The sequence below is a fragment of the Artemia sp. Qi Xiang Cuo genome, chromosome 5, assembly GCF_049724085.1.
Source record: "Artemia sp. Qi Xiang Cuo chromosome 5, ASM4972408v1, whole genome shotgun sequence".
In the NCBI taxonomy this organism is placed as follows: Eukaryota; Metazoa; Arthropoda; class Branchiopoda; order Anostraca; family Artemiidae; genus Artemia; species Artemia sp. Qi Xiang Cuo.
In genome coordinates, this window is record NC_142798.1 from 28,479,156 (window position 1) to 28,494,754 (window position 15,599).

Consider the following 15,599-nt stretch of genomic DNA (forward strand, 5'->3'; position numbering starts at 1 on the left):
CTTTCGCTATTTATAATATGCATAAATCGATTTGGTCACGTGTCACCCTTTTTTTATCCTTGTGTTTCGAATTTATTTGCGAATGTCGCGAAGGTCAGGAGGCTTTTTTCGCATGGTTTCTCAAAAAAAGCTCACGATAAGAAACAAAATATCTAGACAGTATTGACTGAACCTTGGCAAACTGAGAAAATATGCGTATTGATGGTCTTACAAACATTTAATAGCATTAAACCAAGATTAAATTTAAAACAGAAAATTCACATAAAGTCCGATACTTTTAACTCCAAGATCTTACTTTACTCTTGGTATTATTTTTTTTAGCACAGGTAAGTAATTTAATAGGAACTTTTGGAAGAATTGGAATTCCATTGCCAATGCTATGCCGAGCAAAAATTTTTAAGAGTCATGTAACAGTGACAAAGTAATATTAGCTCTGGAACCCTACATCTTGATCAGATATTGTGGGTTCCAGCATTCCAAGATTACTTACCAGAAAAGGCTAATTACTTATCCTAATTACTAAATTTATAATTTTTAGCATAAGTCCCCATAAAAAGAAAAAGACCCCCTTACCCTGTCTGTATTGCACTATGTTTGTATTAGTGTACATATTTTTGGCATTTTGACAATGTTTCTACAATATTCAAGCTTCATTTACGGGGCCGAAGCTCATTAGATCAAGCTCTTTTTAATCTTAGGATCATCCAAATTCCAAAAGATATTACCCGTCCTCGTAGAGTAAACATAAGCCTAGTTAAAGAGGTACGGTATCGCCATTCATATGGATATATGTGGCTAGATTCTAATTTATTACTGTATCAATGACAATTTGTTTTCTTAAAATTTTATTCAAGAAATGTTCATTTCATCTGGTATATTTTTCGGATTATTTTATGCTTCTTTATAATTTAAATCAACAACCGAATTTTTGCTTTAGAGATTGAAACCTCACCATTTGCTGGAAAAGAAAAGACGACCGACAATTCTTCCTTGAAGAATGAAGATGTTCTGGATGAGAAAGTACCTTCAGATGACAAACAGTCAACTAAAGACATTGATGAATTGCATGAAACAATGGATAAAATAAACGACGAAACTTTGGATTTAGACGGAAAGCTTGAAGAAGAGTTAAATATTCTTAAATCAGAAGAGGACAATCAGTTGGCAGAAAAAAAATTCGATGAAGAATCTAAAATTCCGAAATTATCAGAATTGGATTCATCATCGACTAATAATACATTATCGACTAATAATACAGAAAAAAACGTTGAGAACTTAGACGAGGTCCCTGTACTTGTAACTACAACAACAGAAAGTTCAAGTCTGAGCAGAGGGACAGCGGATGCTCCTAATAGTAGTGACGATAAGGTCGTAGCACCAGTAAATCGTATTGAGGACGTTATAGCGGAGAAAACTGACAAAGAAAGCTTTGGAGCCAATTCCGAATCAGAAAAACCACTAGACACAAGTGTTGAAGCCAAGTTAGATGAAACTGTCGAAAAAGCAACTGATTTCAAAGAAGAGACTCCTCTCACAGATTTTGGATTGAGCAATAAAGCCAGCTTTGGCCAAATCCTTGAAACAACTGGACCTCATGGTGAGTACATGATTCATTGTATGAATCATGGTATGATTCATCATGCATAAATTTAATAAATACCTTGCGCTAGGAATGTTTCAAAAGTTTTATTTGCTAGTCAATAGTAAATAATATGCTAATTAAAAGTAATACCACATAAAACATAGAAAAATGCTATTCTGTGTTTTGAATTATACGCAAAAGCATAAAAGCGTTTACTAGTTATTTTTATTTCAGTTATGTTTTGTAGTTATGTTTACAGCTTGAAGAAGGTGTCCTTTTTTGGTTGGATGGAGTAAACTTGAGATGAAATAGTTTATTTACTTTTTGACATAGTAAAATCAGGAAAACTTTGCGATTTGTAACTTTTTACTTTCCAGAGATCCAAATGATTCAGCTTATAATACAATTTCTTTCAGATAGATGGATAGATCGTGTATTTCAAAAGTCCATGAGCCATATACACGCAAAAATTTATGAAAAATAAAGAAATCACCAACAGAACAAATTACATAGTACACAGAAACATAATACATAGCGAAAAAATACATAACGGTAATTTAATAAGAAAATAATTGTAATTCTATAAAATAATTACTAATGGAATGTATAAACTGTTTCGTCTTTCTAAGTCTTCATCTATGTTAGTACCAATACCAAATATGGTTACCGTGTTACTGCTTCATAACATAGCAGGAAGCAGCAAAACAATCCCATGTAAGTATTTTTCCCTTCAATCAGAGAGCACCGGGCACTTCCCGAGAAAATGGTCCAAGTCTCGTCCTCATCTTTACAAAGAGGGCACATATACCGCCCTTCAGGCATGGGCGCCCATAGGCTGAATTTTAGGGGGGGGGGCGTATCGGGTCGAATCGGCACTTCCAGTACTGTATAATTGTAATCTCAAGACAAAATATCATAGGCAGCGCATTCGCGCTGCCTAAGTAAAGAGCGATGTGAGCCCAATGTATTGTTTTGTTTTTTAGACCAGGGCACTTCTTATAGAAAGAAATGTCATAGGAACTTCAAAAAGAGCTCCTGGAGGACAACCAGTTATAGTGCTTTTTAAGTTATGGTGTTAGTTATAGTGTTTTTTTTTTAAGAGTCATAGTGATCAGAAGGAAAATACCCCCCCCCCCATACGCACACACAAACACACACGTTGCATTTTCCCAAAACACATCCGATAGAAATTTTAAGATGGCCATTTGTTGTCGTAGAAACTTCGAAAAGGGCTCAGTCGGTTGGTAATTGAGAGGGCTAGTGCCCTCTTTAATAGACAAAAGTGATTGGAGGGCAACCATCCCCCCTCACACGCCCATCATTTCCCCAAACACTTCCATTCAAAATTTTGAGATAGTTATTTTGTTTGACCTAGTAAGTCCAGAAATTATGTCTTTGAGGATGAGAACCCCCTCACAGTCCTCAGGGCAAGGGTTGTAAGGTATGCCCCGAGGGCATTTAAGGTTTTTATGGAAACGGCGGTCGTATACACTTCGGAGGGGGCTCATTGGATTGGAAATCGGAAGTTGAAGACCCATTTTTAAGAGTCAAATTTATCGGAGGGCAGCTATACACCACGTCATATTTTCCTCAAATGCATCCGATAGAAATTTTAAGATTGTCATTTGTTGAAAAATAGTCCAAAGATCTAAGAACATGGTCCTTGGGGTTGACACAACCCCCCAGAGTGTGGGGGTATGGGTTTTAAGTTATGCCCAGGGGGGATGTAAGGTTTTTAGGAAGAGGTGGTTTTGTAAACTTTACAGGAGGCTCATTTGATTTGAAATGCATAGTTTTAGCTCCATTTTAAGAGTCAAGATAGATGGAGGGAAAATAGCCCCCCCCCCCTGATATACTATTTTCCCCAAACAAATTCGATCGAAATTGTGAGATAGCCATTTTGTAGCGAATAGTCCAAAGAGAATATAACAACGTCTTCAGTAAATAAATATAAGAAATATTTAAGCGGGCGTTGAACTACGTCAAAATCAATTATGAGTACGTGGACTTTCAAAAATATGACAGAGCAATATCTCAAAAACAACTTATTTCATTGAGTAAGACCTTTAAGAGCAAGTTGCGGGGGAGTTTGAACTAGCCAGTAGGCACTATATGTATACTTTTAGTACTACAACTACAGATACTGTAACTAATGACACCAAGAGTATTAAAATGAAACTTGTAGGAAGTGTTTAGGGGACGTTCCAATTAAATGAAAAAAATGTATACATGCAGGTTTTCAAAAAGGCATATAAGCAATAACGTAGGCAGCACCACTCTATAATAGCTAGAAATATCATTGAAACATTTAAAAAAGCTAATTCGATTCAAAATTAAAAGTTCTGGTGTCCTTTCTAAGGTTAAAAAGCGATTGGAGGGCAATCAGCCGTTTCTCAAGCCGATTTATTTCCCAAACACATCTAGCCAAAATTTTGAGACAACTATTTTGTTCAGCATAGTAGAATGGTCCAGCAACTATTTCTTTGGGGATATTGGGCATGTCAAACCCCTACAATTATGGCAAACTACAGATTCTTATAAAAAAACCGAAAAGATATAATTTTTTTTCCCTTAAAATGACTTTTTCAATAAAAAACGAACAGAAATTCATCTAAAAAAACTTTTTCTACAAAACAAGTTTTTCAAAGAAAATTAAAGAGCTCTATTAAGCCAAAAATGGGCAAAAATGAAGTCAAGTAATTATCCAAGTGTAAAACTACCACAAATCACTATCAATAAATAAATGAAACTCAAATGAATAGAAATTAGAATAAATAGCCGTGTCAAACTCGAAATGAGCCAAAACTAACATTACTAGGGCTGATAGCCCCCATGCCTTCTCAAGACCAGAATATAATTTGCGCTTTACTGAAACAAAATATGTTTAAATGTTTTCACTTTTTTTACTTAAATAAGTAAAAAACTTTCCTCATTTTTTTATTTTAAGGAATAAATATCAGTATAGGCATATTAAACTAACAATCCACGGTATTTTTTTTTTGTAAAGCCTAAGTTATGTTCTGGTCAGTGGCGGATCCGGGGGGGGGGAGACGCGCGCCCCCTGACATAGTTTAAAGTAGTGTAGTTTACTTAATTAACGCAAGTTTGTGTTAATTGAACTTGCTTCTAATGCAAGTTTATCGGATCGACCTATTTTGCCCCCCCCCCCCCAAAAAAGTCCTGGATCTGCCTTTGGTTCTGGCCTTGAAAAGGTATGGAAGATGTCAGCCCTAGTAATTTTAATTTTTGTTCGTTTTGAGAGTTTCACTAGGCTATTTATTATAATTTCTGTTCATTTTGAGTTTCATTTAATTCTTGATAGTGATTTGTGGTAGTTTTACGCTTGGAAGATTACTTGACTTTATTTCTGTCCATTTATGGCTTAATAGAGCTCTTTACTTTTCATTGAAAACTTATTCGGTGGAAAAAGGTTTTTAATTTAATACAAATATATGACGCCGTCATTCAGCTAGGGCGGCTTGCCCCCCCCTCTCCTCATGGGTGCCCATGCCTTCAGGATCAATTATCTTTTTGTCGAACACCTTTTGCCTGCTCTGGAATGGAAGGCAATTTTCCCTAAGCTGAATCCATCGACGTAAAATCATAGCCGGTAAAGAAAATTTAAAATAAACTTCTTCTCCAAAACTAGGTTTAGCCTGATTATAATGATTCAACGTTTTAGGTAAGTAAAATTTATTGAAGGATAATCAAAGAAAACGCTGTAAATGAAAAGGTGAAGGCACTAATAAAATCTTGACTTACTTGACTTTAAGCTCTTGCTCGGCAGCGTCGCCGGTGTTGAGGGAACCAGACGTTAGTGCCGTTAGTTGTCTCCAGAGTGGCTTGTTTTGGGCGAGGGTAGGAGCTTTGTTGGGGTCAATGCAACACGCTGTGAGTCGATCGCGGATGATATCTGCTCATCTCAAATATGGTCTGCCTCTGGGGCGTTTCCAGTCGTTTGCAGTTGGATCGAAGTCAAATATAAGTCGGGCAGGTGTTTCAGTGGGTAGGCGAAGTAAATGACCGTACTAACGCAGCGATCAGTATTTAAGCTGTTTGGACAGGGGTGTTAATTTAAAGGACCGGAGGATATCCATGTTCCGTACCCTGTCTAGCCACCTAACGTGTTCGATTGCGCAGAAGTGTTTTGTCTGGACAGCATCAACCTTCATCATCTACGACTGAGTCAAAGGCCATGTCTCTGACGAGTACAACACGACACTAGCTACCGAGGAAGAGAAGATACAAACTTTCGTGAGACGGCTGAACTGTGGCTTGTGGAATATTTTTCTCAGTAGGTGGCTGAAAACGGCGTTCGCCTTTGCCACCCTCGCTGATACCTCTGCATCTAGATTTCCGTTTGAGCAAACAATTGAACCAAGGCAATTGAACTGCTTGACTATCTCAACATCTTGGCCACATACTTCAATAGTTATCAGGGGGCTGTATGGTGTCTTGTCCACTGGTAATATTTTGGTCTTGGTCCAGTTTACATTGAAAACAAGTTTTCCTGCAGCAGATGCTAGCGTTTCCAGGGCAGATTTGATGTGTAATCCGTTAATTCATTTTACCAAATTAGACACTATTTCGAGAGTTTCGCTCATATAAGTCATGATTTGAATTCCCATCTTCTACATATTGAGTTTACTCCTAAAATAAAACGCAAAAGCATAGATCGTTTCTGGTTTGAAATTCACAATAATTAAGACACATTTTGAGCCCACGATCCACTGAGTGTTTTTACTGACAACTTATTTTCTGACTATCAGTTCCCAACATGCCACTAGTCCTTTATTCAGCTTAATATCTAGGCTGAATTTGTTGAAATTGTCTTATATTACGAATTTTCTCAAACATAGCTTTAGATTACGGGGGAACTGACTTGAGAAGAAACTAGAGTTCTTCTTAGAGATTTAAAACACAAGTAGTGTCATCTAACGTTACTCAGCAAAGTCATAAAGTTAATCACAAATATATCTGAATAAAAATAATTGGATTATGTATAGTTTATATCATTTTTTAGTTTTGCTTTACATTCAACTGAAGATAGGCACGCTAATTTTCAGAGAGATTTCGAAGCAATCCGTTTTATTTCGTGTGAAATTGAGGAAATACATAAACATTCGTGTGGAATTAGTCCCCGAAGCTGCGCCGAAAAGCGGCGGCTTGCCGCCGAAAATGTTTCAATGAAAGGGCTTCACCGCGACGACGCCACAGCTGATACGGTCGGTGGCGGCGCGCCACCGGAAATTTGAAGTGCCGAATTATTTTCTGAGACTATTGAGAAGCAAATATAATGCAAAATCTAATATTTAATGGTACATCCAAAAATTTTGAATCCTCTCAAAATATTTTTGTATCTACTCGTCAACTATGGACTTTAGATTATCAATCACTCGTTTCTATCTTCTTTTCTATAATGTAATATTTTCTAATTAAAACGAGCTTCGACTAGGCAAGATATTCATTGAATAAATTATTTATAAATGCTTTACAATATCCAAAAAAGGGAGCTATTCTACAAAAGCCTTAGAACAAGGTTTTTACGTATTTGCATGCTTTTTTTTACATATGTACATGGAAGCATGTACAAAGTGGAAGAAATAAACTTATATGAAAAAATTCTTTGTTTTCCTAACAACCTTCTCAAAAAAAATTCAAATTTAGAATAAAAATGAATTCCTTAAAAAAATTTGTGATATAGATTAGGTTCTTGATGCTGTTGCTCAGTTGCCCATTTTTCAGGTTGCTGATCATCTGCCTCCTATGTTACCAAAATATAAACAATACAGGTCCTTAAAACGGAATTTGCCCACAAGATGGAATGCAACATATAGTATGATCCAAAGTATTATTCAATACAAAGACCCTCTGGCAAGTGTTTTGTCTAGAATTGGGAAACCTGACCTTGCTATAGAGGATGAGGAATATGAACTGATTCGTGACCTTTGCTTTCTACTGCAAAATTTATTCTACTACTGTCGAGGCCATTGAAGGAGAATTCTTTCCCACCCTAAATGTTGCTCTGCTCTGTTGGACCTCCTAAAAGGTCACCTTGGGGAGTAACCTAATGATAGTAGCTTTATTTTGCTTCTGAAAGAAAAGATGAGAAACAATTTTGACTCTCGCTTCCCATCTCATGGTGTCAACTGCACTTTTGGATTTCGAAACATTCAAGATAAATGAAATTGAGGACCATCTGAACCTTCTAAGACTCTAGTGCTAGAGACTGATATATAAGGTACTTTATCACATCTCATGTGAACGGAATTTGTCCAATCAACACTCCAGGCTCCTCCAGTTCAACTTGTGGTTAGCATTTTAGTGCAGTAGAAATTCTTTTGTAGAAAGAGGTGATGGCCCTCGAAAAGCTTGAAAAGGAGGCTGTAATCTCTGGTGCTTTCAGTGGATCAACTACCCCAATCAGTTGTGTGAATATGGCTAGTGGATTCTCACAGAAGAGCAGAAACTCTAAATCTCTTCATGATCATACATAAAAAAAAGGAGGCTACTTGATCAGATAATGTGTCAGAGTGATAATGTAGAATAGGACGAAAATAGTCACGTGACTTTGTGTAAAGTAAATTTATATCTGGGATTGGCAGCCAATGTCAGAAGATCAAAAGATGTTGTCTTAGGTGATGGAATGAATCAAACCATTTCCTTCTGAAAAATATATTCTGTTCAGTTGTCATGGATTGTAGCTTTGGTAAGAAAGTTATATCGTTGGCGGCAACAAGTGCTGCAGCAGAAAGGGTTTTCAGTGGTGCATGACTAATTGTCACTGCTTTGCGTTCTACGTTGGCTCCACACCGTGCAAACAAGCTTATTTTTATACATGATAACTACAAGCTCGTCAAAACTTTAGAGTAAAGTGCTAGAGTTTATTTCTACCTGCTAAGTGTTTTGAATTTTCAATTCTGGCTTCTTAAACTGCCTGAGAATTGACAAAATAGGGAATTTAAAACTTAATTCAAATTGAATTCTCAAATTTAAAGCCAGAATTAAAAATGTAATAATATATTTATAATATATTCAATAATATAATTATAATTATTTTCTTTTTCTTCTAACACCTGGGAACAATCTGTTCTTAAAGAACGAAATGCCAAGTTTTTTTAAAAATTGTCTATGTAAAAAGAAAAAAATAATCAAATATTAAATCCTATACGCTAAAATATAACTTTGATCGTTTGATATGCTTACCCGGCATATTCAAGTACGTCCACGCCCACAGTACCTTAATTGCTGAGATGGGAAGGACAAAAAATATGCTCTCATTCTGAAAGGAGCTGGTTAAAATATTTAATGTTAAAACACTTTTATTTTATAACTTGAGCATGGGAGTTCCTTGAAACGTTTAATTTTAAACTTTTATTGTATCACTCTTAAGTGAGAGGATTCAATCTTGAAGCAATGAGAAATAATAGCTTCTGTAGCGTAGAAAGTGAGGGGTTGATGGATATGGCAATCAAAAAAGCGAAACACTGTTTACAATGCCAAAAAATTCGGACATAAAGTAAGATATATAAATCAGATTTCACTGATGCTCCATAAGTTAGCCTTGTATTAATGGTACAAGGAAGTTTATTTAATTAACGTTTTAGAGCTTAATCTGAATCACGCTTTGAATTACCTTTTTGTCGGATTCATTCAATTACCAGGCAGTTTAAAGTCTCGCTGTCGATCATTTGGATTGAAAGAATGTTTCTGAGAAGTTAAGACTGATATTTCGTCCTTATTTTGTCCGGGGATTGGTCATGGTAATGAAGATAAAACTCTAAATTCTAAAACTTATTCAACTCTAAACTCAATATAGATTGTTGATAACTTGGAAGGTCTTGAATGTGTTTCGAATGCATTTCATTTGGACATGTTTAAAACTTTACGTTTTAAGTTGTATGGAAATTCGCATACTTATTTGTTCCATATTGCAAATCCTTGGCACATCGTGGCGTTCGGGATCCGGTGATGTGTTTGCCTTCTGGAGGGTGTGTCCACGGCTAAGGCGTGACGATCGAAAAGCACTCTTGAACCTGAACCTGCCTTTGGCTCTATATGGAACTTGATGGTAGATAACCAGACCTTACTTTGACTGCCGGCTCACTTCCTCCACGACGGTAGGTTGAGACACTTTAGGCACTGCTTCGATTTCTTGTTGGCAAGACCTCGTTGTTCTATCGAATCATTAGAGGTATCTGCATTTGACGACATCCGATGTGGGTGGTTACTGGCCAGTTTCTGGCTTTACTGCAGGAGGAAGTATTGCATATTATGAATTCAACACTTTTCATCGATAATGATATTTTCTTTAATACTCTTCCTTAGCGCTAATTATATCCTAAAGACTCTTGGAACCTAAATTAATGAGACTTAACTAACTGAAAATTAAAAAATTCCCTTGATACTGAATTCTCCAACACATTACATATATATATATATATATATATATATATATATATATATATATATATATATATATATATATATATATATATATATATATATATATATATATATATATATATATATATATATATATATATATATATATATATATATATATATATATATATATATATATATATATATATATATATATATATATATATATATATATATATATATATATATATATATATATATATATATATATATATATATATATATAGCATAACGCAAGGCCTCCCATTTGAAGCTTTGAACTCTAAACTGAAAAGATATATTTGAAACAAATGTTAATGCATCTAGCCTTAGCTTAAATTTTTAAAAAGGGATCAGGTTACTTTTCTTGAAATGAAATGTGTTTGCCATGTGTTTTCTTTGTTAAAATTCATTCAGTGTAAAAAATAAATTAGATTTTAGATAATTCGGCAAAAGTTAATTTTATAAGCTATTTAAGGTCACTTTAATGACTTCTTTCTAAGATTTGCGTTACGTGCCTTTAATATTTCGTCTGAAGTTGCCCACAGTTTTTTTTTCTTTCAGTACTTTTTACACATTTATTTATATGGCATAAAATTTCATTTTTATTTAAAAATAGAATACGTAGATATTTGTGCAAAGGTTCAACAGTCAACTGAAAGCTACAGAATATTGTGATTAAACTTCCTATGAATGATACAGTACCGGCAAATTTTACAGCTTTCTAAAAGATTGAAAACTGTCTTTTCATTGACAATTTCAAATTCATGTCTTTTTTTCCTCATACTTCTCAATTTTGCAGTTGAAAACGTGCTTGACGCTGAGTTTAAAATAGAAAATCTAGAGTTTACGCCAGAATTAGAAAATGCTTCTAGCCCTCAATATCAAGCACTATCAAATGAAATAGAAAATGAGGTAAGTTTTTTTTTATACTTGCTGCAACCAGACTTCGTACATGAGCTCATTCTTTTTTTTTATCTTTGTCTTCTGTAGCCTATATTTGACATCTATTATAAACCACGTTTGGGACATCTATTTTTCAAGTTTATGTCAGTGTTTTTTTTTTGGAGACTGGAATTTTCAAAGTACAAACCGAACCATCGCACACACACTTGAACTGAATCTCCATTTCTAAAAGTTCTATATGCTTTTCCACAATTCAAATAACTTTTTATTCTTTGCTCGCAGCATTCAAGTTTTTCCAAAAGAAATATGGCTCTAAAGGCTAATCCTTACCGAGGATCAGTGGCAGGCTATCCATGGCACTGACCCTATCTATCTTCGCATCACTAATGAATAATCAAGAACCGAAAGGGTTTGGCTCTCTTGTGTAATTCAGGCACGTTTTTTGCCTTTTATGACAATGTAAAAAATAGAAAAATCACTCAATTTTTAACTGACCTTTGGCCTTACTTTAAGGTTTTGCCTTTGGAAACAGTTGCACATTTTGAAGAATTGTACCATTTTATAGATCATTTTGAAACGTTGGAGTAAACAAGAAAAGAAAAGAATATATATTTCTCTCTCTTTAATGATTCCTAGTATAGTAACTAATTTGGAAAATCGAATAAATTTGATTCAGAAAAAAATTATTCAGAAATAATCACTCACTAAAGCACTACTATGTTGTAATATGGCGGCATGTAACAGAGGTAAAAACACCCCTTGATGTCCAGAATGAAAAACAGCTCGCATAGTAAACAGCTCCAAGGTTCTTGATGGATCGGTCAATCTAGGTGAAGATTACGACAAACAGTATCTTGTTGTCAATCTCATTAGCCCAAGCCCATTGTGAAACCTGTGTGCTCCTCTGAGCGACCGAAGGCAGATTCATATGATCTTTATGAAGTTAAGATGTTCACGGTTTTGTTATCCTTGCATATTAACATTTTCAAAGCATCTCCATCTCAATTTGCTTTTATGGTACTATATAGCCATGGGCGTTGGGAGGGGGGGAAGCTGCCCCCCCCCTAGACCTTCAAATTTACATTAGATATGGCTGAAAAAGCAGATGGTTTGGGAAAAGCAGTTGATAAAACTCTATCACACTATCGACTGCCCCCCCCCCTAGACAATATGCTGCCTACGCCCATGTAGCTATATAATACGCCCATGTAGCTATATAAAAATGAGCTATATAATATAGCTCATTTTTCATTATTCACGTGTCCCTTTCACACAACTTGGGAAAATTGGCTTCAATTTTGCCCCCCCCCCCCTCTCCCCTCCCAGGATTGTGACAAATCTACGCCACTGTGGAATACAATTGCAAACTGTCTTCAATTAATTGTGGATACAGTTTGCAACTATCTATTGAACTGACCTTAGCTAATAGTTAAATATTGATAGTTACTGAGTCAAGTATTTTTTTACCTCCCCCCAAAACATATTCTTTTAGTATTGTCACTGGAAAATACTCTTTTTATTATTTAAATTGAAAAAACTAAAAAAAAAAAAAATTACCCCCACCCCTCTCAATAGACTTTGAAGAATATATTTTGCCCCTCACAACTTTTTCATGAATTGCCGCCACTGATCATTATTCTAGCTTTTAGTAACCAGAAAAACTTAATCAATAAAGATGTTTTTCTATTACATCCCGCCTACTTATCATCATACAAAGAAAAGAATATACTCCTTCATTGGTAACTGCAAAAGGTCTTCCAGGGGGGGGGGGATTCAACAATTAACTCCAAGGAGAAGGAGGAATATTTCAAAAAGTATTTTGCCAGGGAAAATGTCTTTCAAAGTATTAACAATATTTTCCTTGTTGGTATATTTTGGGTCTTGCAAAGGGGGAAAGGCTAAATGTCCAGACGCACCTGCCCTTCCGCAAAAGAACAGAACAAATTTACCCTTATACAAAGAATACGAACTATTACTTCAGTGGAAGTAACGAATTTAATAGCGAAGCAATTATGCAGTCATATTTCTTAAAATATAGTCTTTGATTTTTTTCTTTCATGCAATTTAGACTAATCATTTAAGCTTCTTCTAAATTGGCTATTCACAGGTACCAGCGAAAAGGTTCCTTTATGTGAAGCGGGCTATTCATGAGCAAGTTTTATAATCAGAAAATTACAATACTATCTATTTTTGAAGAGGCCCAGGTTCATTAGAACATTGATTAATGGGTATTTGATTCACTTTCAATTTGGGTTTTCTATTCAATGATTTCCTAGTAACTTCGTTATGAGATACTTCAGTTTTATACAGATTTACTGGGTCATCGTCCTTAAAAAGTTTGTTGCTCAATGTTTACTTCTTCCTTGAGATGTGCGAACTTAGTGTCTTTAAACAACTATTGATGACCACGATAACTAAAAGGTATATCCTCCAAGCAAGAACGTATCCAGGATTTTTTTTTCGGGGGGGGGGGGGGTACAAAAACTCAATTTTTTGGTACTCCTATGTTAAACGCACTCTTTTATGAGAGTGTAAAGCAATGGAAACCTGTTTTTGACTGGTTAATTCAAGACACCGCTATTGGGTAATACAATGTATAGCGTGGTTTTCATTGCGTATACGATATTTAAACTGTTGTTTTTTGGGGTTTAGGGGGGGGGGAGGTACCTAGGTTAGATTAGGTTAGACTAATCTAACCCCCCCCCCCTAATGTGCAAATATACAGCCCAAATTTGTTTCTAAAGTATTATTTATTCATCCTATTTTATTTTATTTCATTAGCATTAACCAAACTAGCACTATATTAAAGAGTGCGTTTAACATAGGAGTACCAATTTTTTATATTCATCTTTGTTACGTTTTTACGGGTTGGACAAACGTTTTTTTTTTCAAGGGGGGGGGGTCAAGCCCCTAGCACCCCTCTGGATACGGTTTTGCCTCCAAGAGTCTGTTCACTTGCCTGAAATGAAATTTTGTTTATAGCCCTCACCTACCAGAACTCTAATTAGAGGATCTTGTCAAAATCCCAAAAGCAGTCTTAGTATGCAAACACAACGAATAATGCACACAGCTCATATCGTAGCATTATTCATGTCATTGATTTTCATCTTCTAATCACACTTGAATAAAAAGTGGGGGAAAGGATATCAACGTCACACATATATGCTAACTTATCTTTGTTTTAAGTTCTTGCGTCTCTCCTAAGGGGGCGTAATTTGCTATGGGGCACAGGGGCAACTTCTCCTGATAAGTTAGATAAGTAATCATATATGTTTGAGGTTGATTTCCTCTCCCCCACTCTCATTGCTTTCTCATAGAAATCAGTTGGGTTATTTTTCGTTTTTAATACGATATTTGGGTTTGTCCTAAATATTACGAGGCTTGTATTCACACCCCCATCTTCTCTTTGAAGTTGAAGTTGGGTCAGTGCTTTCCTAAAAACATTTTATAATGCAACAAGTACAGGCAGTGATTACTTTCAGGTTCTTTATTGACAATTTTCATTTTTTATCCTTAAGTTCTTGTATTACTTAATAAGCTTTACATAGTAAATAAATAAACGTAATGTCCTCAAAAAAGTTACTTGGTGATTTATGTATTTAATGCTATCTAAGTCGTACCTTTTTACTGGCGTCAATCCACAAAAAGCAGGAGGGGGGGGGGTACAAAATGTATTTCTCAAAATCTAGGTGGGTAAATTTGTCATTTTTTCTTATTTTTTCAATGAAAATACAAAAGGCATTTTTCAATGAAAACACCCCCAAAAAGTAACTTTTCAAAATCTAGGCCGGGGTGGGGGGAGGGGGGTCACATAAAAATGATTCCCTCTTATTATGACACTAAGTAAATTTCCTTATGCTTATGGGTAATTTTCCGTATTCTGTAGAATCTTTTGAGGTGTATATTGTTGTCAAACTTCCATTCTTTTCAGAGTTTTGTTTGCTTTTGATAAGGGTCGATTTTTACACTCCGATTTTCACCATGAATATTTTGATTAATTCTATTTCCACGAGGGTAATGCTACTACTACTAACGACTCACTGCAGCACCAAGCCACATGAGGCATTATTTGCTAGAGAACTAGAAGAGATACAGGACTTCCATTGGTGGAGTCATAGAGATTTATTATGCTCTGCACGAATCTAAGGTTTAATTATCCTTACGAAGTTGACTTTTGGAGTTGGTATTCTCATTTGTGCTATTTAGTAGGTACAAAAAAAGGCTCATATTTTTCCTTGAAAAATTAATAGAAATTTGACAGACTCCAGACGAACTTCTCTTCTTATTTTCGCGATCCCAAAGGCAGATCAAATGTCCAACTTCACATTCATTACCTTTACCGTACTACTCACTTCTGACTAAAAAATCATGATAAAACAAACAAATTAAGAACGAAAGTAATATTGTTGGTCAGCAACACTATTTATGATTTGGATACATATTTTAGGAAAAAACGTACAATCTGTAAAACTAATAAAGAAACATGAACAGGAAACTGATTAGCCTTGAGTTTGACTATACAATAATTTTTTATGGTTTCATAATGTTGACTATAAGAAATTAATTTTGGAAAGCAATCATACATTTCTACGCAAAATTGGCATGCTTTTAAAGGGTATTAACCCACAGCATCAGCTGGCTTTTACCTTGTGATGATGTTTCGATCTCGGTACGAAATATTTGGCAA

The 15,599-nt window shown here is 35.3% G+C and overlaps 1 protein-coding gene across 1 annotated transcript in view; it reads left to right on the forward strand.

Annotated features, from left to right (window-relative positions):
- The window catches only part of LOC148952004 (uncharacterized), a 77,079-nt gene that overhangs the window by 44,628 nt on the left and 16,852 nt on the right, over nt 1–15,599 (forward strand). The window contains exons 5-6 of the mRNA XM_089089475.1: nt 938–1,597; nt 10,809–10,921. Of these exons, the coding sequence (XP_088945601.1) occupies nt 938–1,597; nt 10,809–10,921 (773 nt within the window). The remainder of the gene's footprint in view (nt 1–937; nt 1,598–10,808; nt 10,922–15,599) is intronic.